Genomic DNA, 15609 nt, shown 5'->3' with positions numbered 1-15609 from the left:
CCAACCCAATCATCACCTATCTCGATCCTTTTGCTGCATATCGCACAAGGTATGTTAATCGAAGTACCCAGTGGTTTGCGCAAGCTATTAACCGAGTCTTAGATCGATCGCAATGGCCGACTCAAGCAACTCCCAGCCCGTCGCCCGCTCGACTAAGCTCGTCAGCGAGGCCCTGCTCAACGAGAAGGTACTAAGCTCGTCCTAGCACGCCGCTCGATATTCTACGTCCTCTCCATGAATTACCGGAAATCCGACTTCGGCTATCCGGATGTTCTTAATTCGCAAAGGACAAATGTTGGGGGAATTGGCTAACACGTGCCTTGTTTATCTTTAGTGGGATCGTGCCATCTCTTCCATGATCATTCGCTCTTCTCTCGGTCTGTCGTTCGGTGTCGTCTTCTCAGTGCTTCTGTTCAAGCGGAGAGCGTGGCCCGCCTGGGTTGGTCTGGGTTTCGGTGCCGGACGTGCTTGGGAGGAGGCTGATGGTATGTTTGGCCATGCGAGGCAAGATTTGGTCGCTAACATTACGGTATAGCTTCCTTCCGCCGGGGCGACTCTCCCGTGAGGGACGCTCTGCGTAGGTAAACAGACTTGAGCAGTCTGTTTGTATGATACCTGTATAGCGGACAGAGGATGGCGCATCGCCGAGGGATTGATTGTTTTTAAAGTTTAGAAGAAATTCTAGACCTGTTCTCTAGTACTCAAACGATATTTCATATGTTCAACCAATTGCTTCCGTCCGATTTCTGAGCACGTCAAGCTGGCCCTGGGTTCATATCTAGCCTCCGGGCATTTCACGGCTTATTAACCTTACGATAAGCCTTGCTTCACAACCTCTTTACTAAGAACATATGTACTGCATGGGGTTAAATACAATGCAAGCCATGTAGGGATCCATCTAGAGGTTCTGACAGCGACTCCCTGGTTGGCCTCGTTGTCTGAGCAGGGATCAAGACAGCCAAAAACACTTTGGATACAAATGGTGCTGAAAGACACAGCAGACTCCTTGTGCTTCGTCAAACAGAAAAACCTGCTAAATGGGAAACGAACCTGAGACGCTGACAAGCTCAGAAAAAACAACTGTGAGTGAGATCTCTTGAATAAGTAATCCGAACATTGAACAAGAAAGAGAAAGGTAAATAGCCGTATATTTTGAGGTGAGATTTGTTAGGGATGAAAGGTGGGAGCGGAAAGATATGAAGTCCGGCTATGGGTCTGAGAGATGAAGAAGGTACACAAACAAAAGGCCAACAAACTCCGAAGTCCGATATGCAAGGGTATCATTCATGAGTCGTCCAAAGATATCCGACGTCGAGTACAATGTGTATGAAAAGAATCTGGTGGTAGATGAACCAAGATGAGAGCCCGCTACCAGGTACCTGTACCTGGGGAAAGCTAATAAAGCGAAATCACAGATTCCCGTGGGTCAAGCAACCGAGACAGCTGCAGCTAGGGCCGCATTGGCAGTTACCGGCCTCACCAGCACACGCGCCAGGTAAACCAACCTGGTACTCGTAGGTATAATAAGCATCGGGAACCATGAGGTGGTCTGTGGTAAAGGACTCCAGAGCCTGCGTGTGAGGGTCACCATCCAATGGACCGTTGTCAGTGCTACAACACGACCCAGCTGGCATGGGGTCAAGGTTATTTTGCAAATCATTCTCAGGTTCGGCCAAAGTTTGGCTCATTTGTGAATCGTTGGAACCAAGTCCGTTGGCTTGAGTGTTCTCCTGCTGGCTTCCATTCCTGGAAGCTTGCGAATCTTGAGCAATGATGCGTCCCATCTCCTGAACATGCTGAACGGTGACGTCGTTATACGGATGGTCTGGACAAGCGAAGCAATTACAGTCAGGACCGCAGTTGCAGCTATGAGGGACGCCACTAGTGTGGTTGGTAAGGCCAGGATTGGCGAGTTCAGGAGCAGTAACAAGCTCAGAATGCACCATGGGAGTTTGCTCAAAGCCGATGCTAGCAGGGTTGATGGGCGACATGTGAGAAGTAAATCCTGATTGGAAGCCATTAGTAGTCGGATTTAGAGAAGGGAAATGCCCATCCAGATTTGAGAAGCCCTGCCAGGCTGACGAAGATGCCTCAGCAACAGGCGAAGTTGCCACAGGAGAGAGATTATATGGAGTCGGCGCAACGATGTTCGGTTCTGCCTTAGCCCCATTAGGACTTTCCCTTCGGGATTTCGAGCAGCAAGAGCCTGATGTCTGCATAGGGGGTTCGGGTGCTATAAGTGGCTGGAAGGAGTTCGAATTGAATGTCTCAGTAGTAAGTCCATTGGTTACAAGTCCCAAGCCGTTTGAGAAGTCGGTTGTGACTGGAAAGGCGTTCGTGTGGGTAAGAGACCCAGCGATATTATATTGATATCCAGGTGTCTGTGTTTGGGAGGTATACGGGTTCATGATCGGCGAGGTCCCATATTGAAGTGCATTTGCGTGGAACTCAGGTATAGAATGAAGAGCCCTAGTGACCTGCTCTGGCGGCGTTTTCACGTGCTTTTTGCTGGACTTTTGAATCTTGTTCGGACTAGGACTAGCACTACTAGCACTAGCACTAGGAGCAACAGTCATATCTAGGGGCGCCGGGGTAGAGCCATTTTCTCCAAGTATCATTTTGTAGACAGGGCGACAAAAGCAGCTGGAGCCTATTGGGGATTTATAGCGTTAGCTAGGGATACTAACTCGAGCCTATACACTTACCTTTGGGTATCGCAACCATAAAAGCACCTAACCTCTTACAGTTACAACTTCCTTCAACATGGGGACACTTGGACAGCGGACGCCCGGCTTTTCCAACGCTCACCATTAGGCGATCGTAATGGGCGCACTTTGATGAACGGTGGCCACGGATACATGGTTCACTACACCCCAATTGGCTCAGTCAGTTCACTGTTCTTCTGGTTGTAGTACGCGGCGCAACGCTCACCAAGACCATTTGACTCCATTTTCATCGAAAGGCATGGCGAGAACTAGACCGGCAAGAGATAAGGGAGCTTTAGGAATATAACGAAATGAAAGCGAACTGAAGTCGCGGTGTGGTACTAGCACGCAATATCGCGACCGACTCGCCCCACGGAAACACCCAACTATCGGAGTAAGGTGAGCGCAATTTGCGGAGCCTCGTATACAAAGATCGAGGTACCGTCCAGCTTCTATGTGGGATACGGCCGGACGAGGTGAACCGGGCAGACCTCGATGATAGGCGTGCGGCTCGGATTAGCAGATCCGGCCAGAGTCGGAAGAGGACACCGTCCGAACAGCGGAAAGGCGTACGCGGATCATGAAAGAATACCAGCGGATGCAAGTGAGCACTCGAAGGGAGGCTAAAGAAGCCAGCACAGAAAATGCCTATATACAGCTCCGCTCAACGAAACCGTCCGTGGTGTTGACGAGGAGCTGAAGGTACAGCGGGGTTGGACTTGGAGCAGCCCGTTGAAAAAAGATACCCGCAGCGGCTGATTGGCCGGTGCCTTTCGGCCTGTGATTTCAGGCAGACATCGCAAACCACAAAATAATTGTCCTCGGAGGTCGAGGCCGGCCTCTTATTGAAGTCATTACTCTTTTCTGGCCGAACGCGGAGAGCCTCGCTCGGCGACTCTGTATACTTGCTCTTGCCAATTGAAATCTGTCTTTCGCTGCGCCCACCCGTCGTACAGCTCCCTGAGCTATCATAATCGCCGTTCCGCATCCAATGGCCTCCAATCCCGACGGCCACGACGGCCCCGAACAGCGTCCCGAAAGCAGAAGGGTTCCGCGCAGGGTCCGGGATTTCTTTTCGGTGCCTGCTCCAGTGAAGCGCGTATTCGATCGCTTTCCCCTAGTTACATACCCCGCAAATAACCTCCCGCATTACCCCGGGTCAGGGCGACAAGGGAACCAACTATTTGTCTTCATCGATGCCGCCGGAGCTCGACGAGGGCGGCCGTCCTTCAATCCGCAATGCCTCAAGTGGCAGGTATAATTGACTTAAAACATGGCATTGGCTGCAGCTAGAGGCTGACTCTACGCTTTCTTCTTGCGCAGGCATACCTGAGGTTCGTCGGGATTGAATTTGAGCTCGTTCCTTCAAGCAACCATGCGTCCCCGTCCGGCGCCCTCCCTTTCCTCCTCCCGGCGCTCCCAATCGGGACCGGTGCGCCAATTCCCTCCAACAAACTGCAGAAATGGGCTATTGAAGAGGTCCATTGCGAAGAAGAGCAACAATTGAACGTGCGCTTCGAAGTATATTCGTCCCTTCTGGACAACAGGATACGGAGTGCTTGGGTGAGTATAAACTGCTATCGAGCTGGGTTGAATTCTGATTAATATATTAATAGCTCTACCATTTGTACTTGAATCACGACAATTTTGGAGCTGTTGCACGGCGTCTCTATGTTGATCCCTCGACTACAAACCCCGCCGTTCGCGCCGCGTTGACAGCACAGTTGCAGCAGGCTGCTCGAGACGAACTCCTCAAATCATCACCATACATCGATGCTAGCGCTTTAGAGGCCGAAGCGGCGGAAGCATTCGAAGCGCTCTCCATATTACTTGGGCAGAAAGATTACTTCTTCGATCGACCAAACCCGGGACTTTTTGACGCCAGTGTATTCGCATATACACATCTGATACTTGACGAGAAGATGGGGTGGAAGTATAACCGACTGCAACAGTTATTGTCACAGCACGAGAACCTCGTCCAACACCGGGAAAGGCTATTGAAGTTCTTTTAGGCACAAGTTGAAGCGTGGGAAAGAAGCATGTCCATATCCATGTACAATAAATACGACCTTGACGGCTCGCCGTGATCAAGCCGATTTACCACAAAATCATCTATCTGATAGATGATGATACAATGTATTACTAGCCCGATCTAATCCTGAAACAAATCCCAAACCATACCATGACATTTACCCACTTCTTCGCCCTCCCTCCTAACTTCTCCACCATCTCCGCATCTACCCTCCTCTCTCTAACCCTCTCCCCATCATCCAACTCCACAACCTCAAAGCCAGCCCTTTCCGCAGCAACAACGACGTCTCCAATCGCGTGCGCATAACTCGTCGGGCGGATCTTCTTTCCGCTCACGACATCCACAAACCCAGCCTGGCTGATATTCCCCATTTCCTCGTGCATATTCGTCACAAGAAGATACCCGCCAGGTGTGATCAACTGCGCCGCGCCCCTAAAGAATTTACCCAGCGGGATGTGCTCCAGCACCAGCGTCGAAATCACACCTGATGCCCTGGATCCGCTGCGTAAAGACACAGGCAGAGACTCAGGCTGCGGCGAAAGTAGATCATACACGCCCAGTACGACTCTGCCCCCATCCACAGGGTCCGTCTCCCCATTGGCTTGAAGAGTCTCCTTCGCAACTTCCAGCATGCCCGGCGACGCATCCAGCCCAATGATCTGGGCTTCTTTCGGCGCGGCCTTGGCCAGCTGCAGGGTATTTCGGCCGGTGCCGCAGCCTAGATCTACCAGTCGAAGTACTTGCTCGTCAGAAGTCGTGCTGGATTCCGTTTTTGACTGCTCCTGCACAAGCCCTAGGAAGCGCGGGAGCAGATCATTCATCATTTCAATTGTGTCGAGTGCTTGCAGGAAGTTACCATCCGTATCGTAGACCTGTGCTCGAGTAATCAGCTAGGTATCTAGGGAACTTTACTGGTGAAGGAGCCATACCTCTGCCCATTTGTTGTAAGCCTCGACAGTGTCCATGTACTCGATTCGGTGTCCGTCTGAGATTCCGGCATCTTTTCCCTGGCCGTGAGCGAGGGTTTCTTGGATTGTCTGAACCATATTGTGGCTGGGGTGCACAAAGTGTAAATAGTTGGGTTGCCGAGGTATGTATTCTTGGTGTTGTACTTCGATTATCTGGTCGCGAGGCAATCTTTGAACCCGGTCAATGGTTAAGCTCAGAAATGCGCCGACAATTGTGTACACACAAGACAAGGGGAGTTAGTTGATCAAGTCTAGATTTATCGGTTTAGAAGAACTTTGCCTTATATGATGGCCTTTTACGAGGTACGGATAGTGTGGAGAAATGAGTCACTCGCTGACTCACTGACCGTTACGAGGTTCTACGGTACGTGTTTGAAGATCAAGTTTATTTCAGTTCAAGGGCCTCTATTGAGGCCTTTTGAATGTTCATTTGCATTATCATTGAGCGAAGTATTTCAAGTCGAGAAAAGGAAATTGTAAGTGTAGCATCATGGCTGGCACATGAAAAAATCACAAGGAAAAAACGCTTCCAACGCGGCCGACAGTTAGGCAAAGACTCGAACATAAGATGAATAAAGGAAATATAAAAAAAGACAGGCGGCTAGAATGAGAATGAGAATGAAAGAGGTATAAGAAGAGGTATAAGGTAAAAAAAGAAAGTCGCTTGAGTGCCGTGCCAGCCGGGGACAGAAAAGAAGGCAGAAAGAAAAGAGAAGAAAAGAAAGAAGAAAGTATCAGCGAGGCAAGAGAGAGTCATAAACCCTAGTCGTACGCACTCCGTCGCTCAATGAATCGTAGTCGCGTCCTTGCTCGTCATTCGCATTAATAGACCGTAGCTCCAAAAGGTGCTGTTTCCTTGAGATCCTCCACTAGATCTTCGACGTTGTTCAGATATCTGCCCAAGAGGGACTGTTTCTCCTCAGTCGTACGGGTGTCTCGGCTGCTCCTACCACTGCTATGTGGTCTTGAGACGTTGGCGCTCCTTGACATAGGCCCAGCTCCCAGCTTGCTAGGGCTGCGTTGTAGGGCAGTGCTTGGCGCACTTGTGGAGATCATCGCGGTTTCTGGCATCAAGTAGAAGTAAAGGAATTCAACAAGCTTGAGTTTGACTTCACGCGCCGTTGAGCGCTGCTTGAAGAGAGAAGTCACTGTTAGAAGACCATCCAGCTGCTCGAAGGTTCGTGTATTGGCAGGGTGGTCCAGCAAAGCCGTGACCAGGGTGAGAAGCGTCGCAGACTGGATGGCAGGACAGTTGATTGGATCTAAAAGATCCAGAAGTAGGTTCATGTAGATTTCACGAGCGAAGAGAATTTTCGATGGCGGATGGAGCAAAAGCACGCCTTGTATTAAGTCGAGCGTTGCCAGAATGAGAAGGTCGTTGGTACCATTGCTTCCGCGGCCAAGCAGATGCTCCAGACATGTCACCAACCGCATTGCCACTAAAACTGGGTCAGCACTGGATCACACAAAACAATCATAAAGGATACGCACCATTCCATTGAAACCCATCTTGCAGTTTGAAGAACTCTCTGAATGCAGGATCATCTCTGAGCTCTGACAGGGCTTTACAGCCCGATTGTGGAGCGCCGAACAGTACCGGGGAGGCTCGCGGCGAGCCTCGTTTTTCAGACACCGGCCGTTTCGCCCTAGAGAGGCAGATCTGTGCGAGGAGCCCTTCAACCTGGCGCAACCCTTTGCGCACCTTGGTTGGCTCATGTGAGGAAAGGTAGTCGAACGAATGCGCCAGTAATGCTTCCATCAGTGACAGTGTTTGTAGGATGTAGGATAAAATGAAGAGTCACCCCCAGGAAAGGGACGTGCAAAGTCGAAGAAAGGGCGAAACGCTGGTTTAATCTAGACCCTCTGCTAGCGGCAAGGCTTATCTGGAGATGCGGGTTGAGAAAACAAAGGCGTCGTGGAACTGAGCTAGCGAGGGGTCTTAGAGTGCTAGTCGACGTCCAGCTCTTTATTGTGGATAAAATAGCTAACCAGGAGGCTGGTAAAGGCAATCGTCATCGTTAATTCGAGCTGATCAAGGTCGAGAAGCTCTCCACTGGTGCTCCTTGAGTGGTCCACTCTGCCAGCACATCACACAGCTGTTGCCGTTGCCGTAGTGACCGTGCCTTTCTTCAGCCCAATGCGGAGGCTGGGCGGTTAACTATGAGGCTTGAGCTGAACAATGAACTCTAGAAGCGCGAATCACGATGACGCCAGTAAGAGAATCCTGGTCGGGATCGCCGAAATCCATCCTGCGTCAGCGCTCTCGCCGAGTCTCTCTGCCCGCCGCGCTGCAGTGCCAACCTCTCATCACATCCAGGAAGCGCTCAACTGTTGCTCCGTAGTGACATCTATCTGTCACACTCTAGTGTCAGTAAGCGGGATATATGCGCGTACCCCTCCACAGTGCCTTTGCACGTGTCATCTAGGCCGCACAGCCGTCACACTCTGTGCATCAGCTGGTATCTGATGTATCTCTCTCGGAAGGTATAGCGGCGTATCGCAGATTGCCCAGAGTGCCGGTCGGGCCTGCTATGGCGGGTCATGTGACTCTCTCCCTGCGACCGCCCGGTCGCATGTGATACTACGTCACATTCGTGGCCTGTCTATCTTTTTTCGTCTCCCCCGCATCAAAGAAATGTTGGGGAGCCTCGCGCCGGCCGAGCTTATGTATGCAGTCTCTTCCCAGCGCCAGCTTAACTGTTGATCAAACTGCGCTGCTTTCTGATCGGCGGGGGCGGAATTATCCTCCGTTCTCGAGCCAGCTCTGCGCTTATTCATGTGAATAAGCTTCGCGTCTACGTTGCTTTTTGCTAATGCGCGGCGTCCAACCCTGCAGCTCCCACCATATACATCAGGCAACCGCAAACATAAAAGCACCCATTCCATCGCCTCTATTCTATACTGCTCGTTATCCGACGGCAAATTTTCAGAAAATGACTTCCGATTCTCACTTTCATCCACCTCCGACAATACCCCCGCGGACTAGCTCCAACCGAATGTCGGGCGTGTCTGCACGCGACAAGTCGACGCTCATGGCACACCTCGAAAAGGACGGGCTATTAAACGGCGACAGGCTTCAGACAAACACGAATATGTATCGGAGGCACACAAGAAACCAGTCGAGTCTCGATGGGACGAAGTACAAAGACGGGAAGTGGTCGCGAGAGAACGAGGAGGTGATCATGGGTCCGTACGACTATATGCTTCAACATCCGGGAAAAGACCTGCGGCGACAGATGATTAATGCTTTCAACGTATGGCTGAAGGTTCCGTCTGAGAGCCTTGATATCATTACCAAGGTGGTGGCTATGCTTCATACCGCTTCATTATTGTAAGCCCTTTTATGCCGCACCATATTTAGGGAAGCTAACTTTTCATAGAATTGACGATGTCGAGGACAACTCGCTTCTTCGCCGTGGAATTCCAGTCGCACATAGTATCTACGGCACTGCGCAGACGATCAACTCGGCCAACTACGTCTACTTCCTTGCCCTCCAAGAGGTACAAAAATTGAAGAGTCCGGCGGCCATCGATATATACGTCAAGGAGCTTTTGAACCTACACCGCGGACAAGGCATGGATTTGTTTTGGCGAGACACACTGACTTGTCCAAGCGAAGACGAATATCTTGAGATGGTGGGGAACAAGACCGGAGGTTTGTTCCGGCTAGCGGTAAAATTGATGCAAGCCGAGAGCAGCACGGGAAGGGACTGCGTGGCCCTTGTCAATGTCATGGGCCTGGTTTTTCAAATATGCGACGACTTTCTCAATCTATCGGACACGATATATACTCAGAATAAAGGACTCTGCGAGGACCTTACGGAAGGCAAATTCTCATTTCCCATCATCCACAGCATTCGGTCAAATCCGGGGAACCACCAGCTCATCAATATCCTCCGGCAAAAGACCCAAGACGAAGAGGTCAAGCGCTATGCACTTCAGTATATGGAAAGCACCGGCAGCTTCAAGTATACGCAGGACGTTGTTCGACAATTACGTGCCAGAGCTCTAGAGCTCATTGACGAAATCGAGAGCAGCGGAAACGGTAAGGAGCCAGAGGGTCACAGCGACGGGTCAATGGTCCGGGCGATTCTCGATAAAATGACAGAATCAACCTTGGCAGGTACCAATGCGACTCCGAAAGATGCCAACGGCAATTGTGCGGCCCATTGACATTTCTTTTTCTTCTCATTCTTAGCTGGATACCACATTTCACTGGGCGGTGTACTAAATCTAGAAGGGTTGCATATGATCTAATGACGAGACTACGAAATTGTTCCATATCTTTTATTATTCAAAGCATATTTATAGCCGCTATACTCTATGGCTCACAGGTTGGACAAAAGTCCCAATAGCACTCCGGGTATATGACCACTCCATCTTCTAATTTATGCTGAATCCCATAGCATAACGGTATTCCAAAAGACCTCATAAACGAGACCACTTACATAACCATACAGCAAGCCTTCTCCAACTTCCGCAGCACCCGCGGCAGAATCGCATTGACCACCTGCTCAACCTGGTCCTGGTTATCCTGTTGCTGATGTTGTTGCTGGTGCTGTTGGTGATGCTCCTGCTGGTGATGAGGCTGTTGATGATGCTGCTGCTGCTGCTGCTGCCCATGTCCATGCGACGGCTTCGAGGGAATGCTATCCGCCGCATCACCCGTAAGGTTAACATAAATCCGCCCCTCGTTCTCCTCCGTCGCATACTGCAGCCCCAGCTCGCGACAGACTTGTTCAACGCGCGGCTTGATCTTCTGCACGTGGTTCGCGGAGTGGTTCCCCTTGCCGACGATCCTGTACCAAGCAATCAGCACGCCATCCACTCATCCCAATCCCAGACCGTTTGTAGAGGTAGAGGAAACATACACATGCAAATGACTCTGCCCCTGACTTCGCGCATACTTAATCCTCTCCTCAAGGATATCCTCCGCCTCCTCAACAAACTGCCCGTGGAGATCAATTGTGTCCTCGTCAACGCGCCCCGGCGCGTTATTCTCGCGGAAGATAAACTCCGACGCTTGGCGGTTGTACTCCTCCATCTTGCGGCCGTGCGCTTTGCCCTGCTCGCTCAGCTCTTTTGCGGCGGCGCCATCGCCGGACGAGTATGCTTCTTGGGACTGTGTCAGTCGTTGTTAGCAACTGAATTCTGGATTCATGGGTTGCGCGTGGCGGTGGTGGAGGGTCGGTTGCGGAGAAGAGGGAAACGTACGCGCTGGAAACAGGATCCGCGCTTGGAGGCTTCTTGTCGGGCGAGGTCGCGGAGGCGATCGTATTCGGCTTCGGCGTCGTTGCTTTGGGAGTGGTTGAAGGCTATGATGAAGAGCGTTAGCGACTCATTGTCGCGGTTGTTTGTAGGCTGAGCAGGAGGCGCGATGTTTACTTACCCCGAGGGCCCATGTAAGAGAGTTCGTGCATGGCGTGTATATTAGGTCGCGATAATAATCGCGAGATTCTAATGTATATAGATGTAAATAAAGATGTCAATTAAAGGAATGAAGTTGAGCGCGGCGGAGGAGAAAGATCTGGGGATCTTCGGTTTAATGGGTGGAGCCTTGGGCGAGGGATCGGAGTCGGGTTTCCTGTCCCTGATGAACCCGGCTTCGGAGGCAGCCCAGGCTTTTGTGCCACGAACCGTGGATCTTTGAGGATATGTATATGTACGGTTGGATGATTTATATTGCCATGGACATCAAACAATATGCAGATGTGTTTCAGAGTTCAAGGTCCGCCATTACAGAACTATGGCATTTTTGCCGTGGTCGATGGTGGGATATATATTCTCCTGGCCTGTAAGGTTTATTGTCAAGATACTACTTACACAAGCTTAAGTACGGAGTAGTGCTAAGGTATTGCCTAAGAGCGGCATCGATAAGCTTAAAACATGATCTTGAAACTATATTAAAGCTCTTTTAGAGGGGCAGAGTAGGCTTATCACTTTTCATACATCGAGCGCATAAAGAGGATTAAAGACTCATCGGGTTTAGCATGAAGCAGCTGGAGCCTGAAGGAAGACAGCGAGTCATGTCTTGGCCTCGGCCTTGACAGGGCGAGAAATCTCCATCTACAAGATTCTTCACGAGTCAGGACTCAGGAGAGGAAAAAGTCGGTAATCATACGATGTTGAGCAGAGCGCATACTCTCTCTGTGTGAGTGACGAGTTTTATAACTACGGAAGAGACAGCGCACCTAAGTACCGCATAGGCTAGGTACCGGGAGTAGTAGAGAGATGCTCCTGCTGATGTTCTTGGACAAACTATAACGACACTAACCATGCATAAAATATGTTCATTCGAAGGGAACCTCTGTGGCTTTTATCTTCCACGGATTGTTCCTGGCTAAAAGTCGAGGCTGCTCCACCGGTCTTTTTCTAGTCGTGTTCTACGCATAGCGCTAGCCACAATATAAGCCTAGGTCCTCGTGGCGAGCCCTTGTGGCTTGCCCGGTGTGGTCCACGAACATGACACAAGGTGGAAAATTGAGTCTTCTCCAAGCTGACCAAAATTGAGCGCACATGATAACGCTCCGAATGTGGGATTGGTGGAAGCTTATGCAGGAGCAGGGAACTCTTCACATTTTCTTTTCCGGCTTCTCACGGAGCCACTTCTCCTGAAAATGCTGTGTCTAATCGAGGACCGTTGAACTCAAGGCGAGCATGTGCGGAGCGAAAGTGGAGTATAAGATTGCCATATCAGTTTTGGACTGATGGGTATGCTTGACGTGAATCAGGGAGTCAACGTTTCTTCTCCACGAGCCCACATCATGATCCTATGTATACGGAGGACACCGATAGGCCATGTCCATGCTTATCCCGAAGCCTGAAGCTCAGCTAAGACGGACGACGCACTGTTCTCGAATTAGAAGCGCAGTGGGATGCTGAAACAGCGCCTGACGTGATGACATCCGCGTCGATGGCGTCGCAGACTTGCAGTTGAACAAAGCGTTTCTTGTTCCAAGTTTCCCTGCTCTGCCTTCCTCAGCCAGACTCGTCTTGTTCCATCACGAAGCGGATCTGCAACAACCGGAGATTAAACACGATAGCTCAGCAAGCAGTTGACATTTGACAGCGCAGCCATGTCTCTCCTCTGTCCTATTTTCAGACAGGCAGAGTTTCGATCTTCTTTGTTCCTATGCTCTTCTTGCTCTCGTGTTAATCACAGTGTTCCTGCTCAGCTCTGCATTAGAAAGGGATTTTGAAACAGCCTGACGAATTGACGATTCCATACTCGCTCCGTGCTAAGGCCAAAAAGGCCTAGCGGTAGATTCTATCAAAAAGGGGAGGGCAGTTCGCGGCCGGTCATTGGCGGCGGCAGTTTGTTCTCCACGACGGCTGCGGTGTGATTGGGCCAACCACGAGTTTGCAGCCGGGTCATCCTGGGCAGCCCCACGCCCCCTGACTCTGAGTCTCTGCGCTCTTCCAGAAAACCTTGGCCCCTCTCCGGCTCTCTCTGCGGACACTCACTGGCACTCGCTGTCTCCCTCCCAAGCTTCATCTTCTCGCTCTTCTGCTCTCTCGCTCTTCATCTGATCTTCTCCCCTTCCCCTTCTTTCTCCTGACCCGCCTCCACGGACACTTGCTGAGGGCAGAATTAAACACCCCATCCTTCTTTTCTTTTTCTTCTTGCTCTTGACACAATCAATCTCTCTTTTGCATTGATTGTCTGCCTCTGCTCCTTCAGTTTTGCTGCTATCTATCATTGGCTGGTCTAACCGCTCTTCACCTAATTTTCGCCTCCTTTCGGCTCAATCATACGTTCGCGATTCTGTTGAATTCTTCACCTTACTTGACCTTCATCTTGCGCTTATCCAGTCCGCAACTCGTCTTTATTCAGTTCCCTGAGGACAGGATATATTAGGTGAGTTTGTCGTTGTCCACCATCCCTGTTGGGCTTGCTCTTCGCCTACCCCCGATTTGCCGTCCCTGTCCCGTGGTTCTCCCGTCCTACATTGTCCTGCCATAGTCTCCTTGCTTCAATGCGACCTGCTTTGAATTGAGGATGCTGGGCATCGCGGACCATTTCCTAAGCTTTTCTCTTCATATACTTCGATCCTTGCGACATCTTCCGTCGTTTACCACGTTTAGAATAGCCGCGTTTTAGGATACCCGCGCACGGAGAATTTGCTGACACTCGACCCTCAGTCAGACACTTATCCAACCCACGTCCTTCACTTGTATTCCGTCCGAGCGACACCTTTATCAACAATTATATCTACTACCTTGTTTCAGGAACCGCCAAGATGGGTTGTGGAATGAGTACCGAGGATAAGGAGGGCAAGGCCCGCAACGAGGAGATTGAGAACCAGCTCAAGCGGGACAAGATGATGCAGAGAAACGAGATCAAGATGCTCTTGCTCGGTACGTTCCTGGCTCTGCATTCGTGATGATTGGTTTTGCTTATCATTCGCAGGTGCCGGAGAGTCTGGAAAGTCTACAATTCTCAAGCAGATGAAACTCATCCACGAGGGTGGCTATTCCCGCGACGAGCGGGAATCATTCAAGGAAATTATCTACAGCAACACCGTCCAGTCGATGCGTGTCATCCTCGAAGCCATGGAGTCGCTGGAACTTCCATTGGAAGACGCCCGTAACGAATACCACGTCCAGACCGTGTTCATGCAGCCCGCTCAGATTGAAGGCGACAGCCTGCCGTCAGAAGTTGGCAATGCCATTGGTGCCCTTTGGCTGGATGCCGGTGTCCAGGAGTGTTTCAAGCGATCTCGTGAATATCAACTCAACGACTCTGCTAAATAGTGAGTATCATTGTGTTCTATATGTCCATTGCGCTCCCTAACCTTTTCTCAGCTACTTCGACTCCATCGAGCGTATCGCCCAGGGCGACTATCTCCCCACCGACCAGGATGTCCTCCGCTCCCGTGTCAAGACCACTGGTATCACCGAGACGACGTTCATCATTGGCGATCTGACCTACCGCATGTTCGACGTCGGTGGTCAACGATCCGAGCGAAAGAAGTGGATTCACTGCTTCGAGAACGTTACCACCATCCTTTTCTTGGTCGCCATCTCCGAATACGACCAGCTGCTTTTCGAAGACGAGACCGTCAACCGTATGCAGGAAGCTCTTACTCTATTCGACTCCATTTGCAACTCCCGTTGGTTCGTCAAGACCTCGATCATTCTCTTCCTCAACAAGATCGACCGTTTCAAGGAGAAGTTGCCTGTCAGCCCCATGAAGAACTATTTCCCCGACTATGAGGGAGGTGCCGACTACGCAGCTGCCTGCGACTACATCCTCAACCGCTTCGTGTCCTTGAACCAAGCCGAGCAGAAGCAGATCTACACACATTTCACATGCGCCACAGACACAACGCAAATTCGATTCGTCATGGCGGCTGTAAATGGTATGCCATCGCCAATAGTCCTGTTTTCCATTCATTGCTAACATCTTGTTCTAGACATCATTATCCAAGAGAACCTGAGACTCTGTGGTCTGATTTAATGATCGGTATATAATGATCGAGTGAGGATTTCTCGACGTTTAGACCGGACGCTATGTGAATTGTATTTTGCTTTATTGTCATACCATGTTGCACTTTTCCTTCGAAAGATCTTTCAATCGGCGTTGAGACTTTCTTACTTTTACTAATTCTTTCTTCTTTTCCCTTTTTTTTTTCCTCTCAGTCTTTTCCTTTGTCTTCCATTGTCTTGAGATGATATCTAGCCAGCTCTTTGTTTCAGCATTACCGATATCCACATGACACAGAGCAGGGGGTTTTCCATTTCCTTTTTTCTTACAGCAAAGCATCATGCGCCTCTTGCCTCCGATGTTTATGCTACTCGGGGGCGCCTGCTACCATGCTATCTTATGTCTTTTGCCTGGGATGGCCCTTGTCTTTCTCTCTCCTTTTTCCTTTTCTGTCTGTTCTGCGAATCGGATAATGAT

The 15609-nt window shown here is 50.4% G+C and overlaps 8 protein-coding genes across 8 annotated transcripts; 4 read left to right on the top strand and 4 right to left on the bottom strand.

Annotated features, from left to right (window-relative positions):
- Nucleotides 1-112: 112 nt before the first annotated feature.
- Nucleotides 113-585, top strand: BDW74DRAFT_182270 (MICOS complex subunit MIC10; the record flags this gene model as incomplete). Its single annotated transcript, XM_073730222.1, has 3 exons — nt 113-187; nt 335-485; nt 536-585. 3 exons carry the CDS (start codon nt 113-115, stop codon nt 583-585), a joined length of 276 nt encoding a protein of 91 aa, XP_073579668.1.
- Nucleotides 586-1025: 440 nt separating this feature from the next.
- mac1 (putative copper-activated transcription factor GRISEA) lies at nt 1026-3125 on the bottom strand. Its single transcript, XM_073734002.1, has 3 exons — nt 2932-3125; nt 2706-2866; nt 1026-2650 (listed from the first exon to the last, which is right to left on the bottom strand). The coding sequence occupies exons 1-3, from the start codon at nt 2964-2966 to the stop codon at nt 1410-1412; spliced, it is 1437 nt and encodes a 478-aa protein (XP_073579667.1). The 5' UTR covers nt 2967-3125; the 3' UTR covers nt 1026-1409.
- Nucleotides 3126-3580: 455 nt separating this feature from the next.
- BDW74DRAFT_88957 (putative mitochondrial outer membrane protein (Sam35)) lies at nt 3581-4782 on the top strand. Its single transcript, XM_073734000.1, has 3 exons — nt 3581-3960; nt 4029-4268; nt 4322-4782. Exons 1-3 carry the CDS (start codon nt 3697-3699, stop codon nt 4715-4717), a joined length of 900 nt encoding a protein of 299 aa, XP_073579666.1. The 5' UTR covers nt 3581-3696; the 3' UTR covers nt 4718-4782.
- On the bottom strand, nt 4689-5947 carry BDW74DRAFT_88949 (class I SAM-dependent methyltransferase). The gene is made up of 2 exons (XM_073733999.1): nt 5667-5947; nt 4689-5609 (listed from the first exon to the last, which is right to left on the bottom strand). The coding sequence occupies exons 1-2, from the start codon at nt 5781-5783 to the stop codon at nt 4848-4850; spliced, it is 879 nt and encodes a 292-aa protein (XP_073579665.1). The 5' UTR covers nt 5784-5947; the 3' UTR covers nt 4689-4847.
- A 142-nt stretch (nt 5948-6089) lies between these two features.
- Nucleotides 6090-8164, bottom strand: BDW74DRAFT_160836 (cell division control protein 14). Its single transcript, XM_073725691.1, has 2 exons — nt 7197-8164; nt 6090-7144 (listed from the first exon to the last, which is right to left on the bottom strand). Exons 1-2 carry the CDS (start codon nt 7462-7464, stop codon nt 6528-6530), a joined length of 885 nt encoding a protein of 294 aa, XP_073579664.1. The 5' UTR covers nt 7465-8164; the 3' UTR covers nt 6090-6527.
- Nucleotides 8165-8638: 474 nt separating this feature from the next.
- BDW74DRAFT_182265 (FPP/GGPP synthase family protein) lies at nt 8639-9878 on the top strand (the record flags this gene model as incomplete). Its single annotated transcript, XM_073730221.1, has 2 exons — nt 8639-9036; nt 9086-9878. The coding sequence occupies 2 exons, from the start codon at nt 8639-8641 to the stop codon at nt 9876-9878; spliced, it is 1191 nt and encodes a 396-aa protein (XP_073579663.1).
- Nucleotides 9879-10013: 135 nt separating this feature from the next.
- Nucleotides 10014-11213, bottom strand: BDW74DRAFT_88924 (Smr domain-containing protein). The gene is made up of 4 exons (XM_073733998.1): nt 11095-11213; nt 10920-11020; nt 10577-10827; nt 10014-10504 (listed from the first exon to the last, which is right to left on the bottom strand). Exons 1-4 carry the CDS (start codon nt 11123-11125, stop codon nt 10150-10152), a joined length of 738 nt encoding a protein of 245 aa, XP_073579662.1. The 5' UTR covers nt 11126-11213; the 3' UTR covers nt 10014-10149.
- Nucleotides 11214-13675: 2462 nt separating this feature from the next.
- Nucleotides 13676-15204, top strand: gpaA (guanine nucleotide-binding protein subunit alpha gpaA). The gene is made up of 4 exons (XM_073733997.1): nt 13676-14063; nt 14116-14458; nt 14511-15067; nt 15122-15204. Exons 1-4 carry the CDS (start codon nt 13946-13948, stop codon nt 15163-15165), a joined length of 1062 nt encoding a protein of 353 aa, XP_073579661.1. The 5' UTR covers nt 13676-13945; the 3' UTR covers nt 15166-15204.
- The last annotated feature ends 405 nt before the right edge of the window (nt 15205-15609 follow it).

The sequence above is a fragment of the Aspergillus multicolor genome, assembly GCF_047715735.1.
Source record: "Aspergillus multicolor strain CBS 133.54 unplaced genomic scaffold BDW74scaffold_34, whole genome shotgun sequence".
Lineage (NCBI taxonomy): Eukaryota > Fungi > Ascomycota > Eurotiomycetes > Eurotiales > Aspergillaceae > Aspergillus > Aspergillus multicolor.
This window is presented reverse-complemented; position numbering and strand designations above follow the sequence as displayed.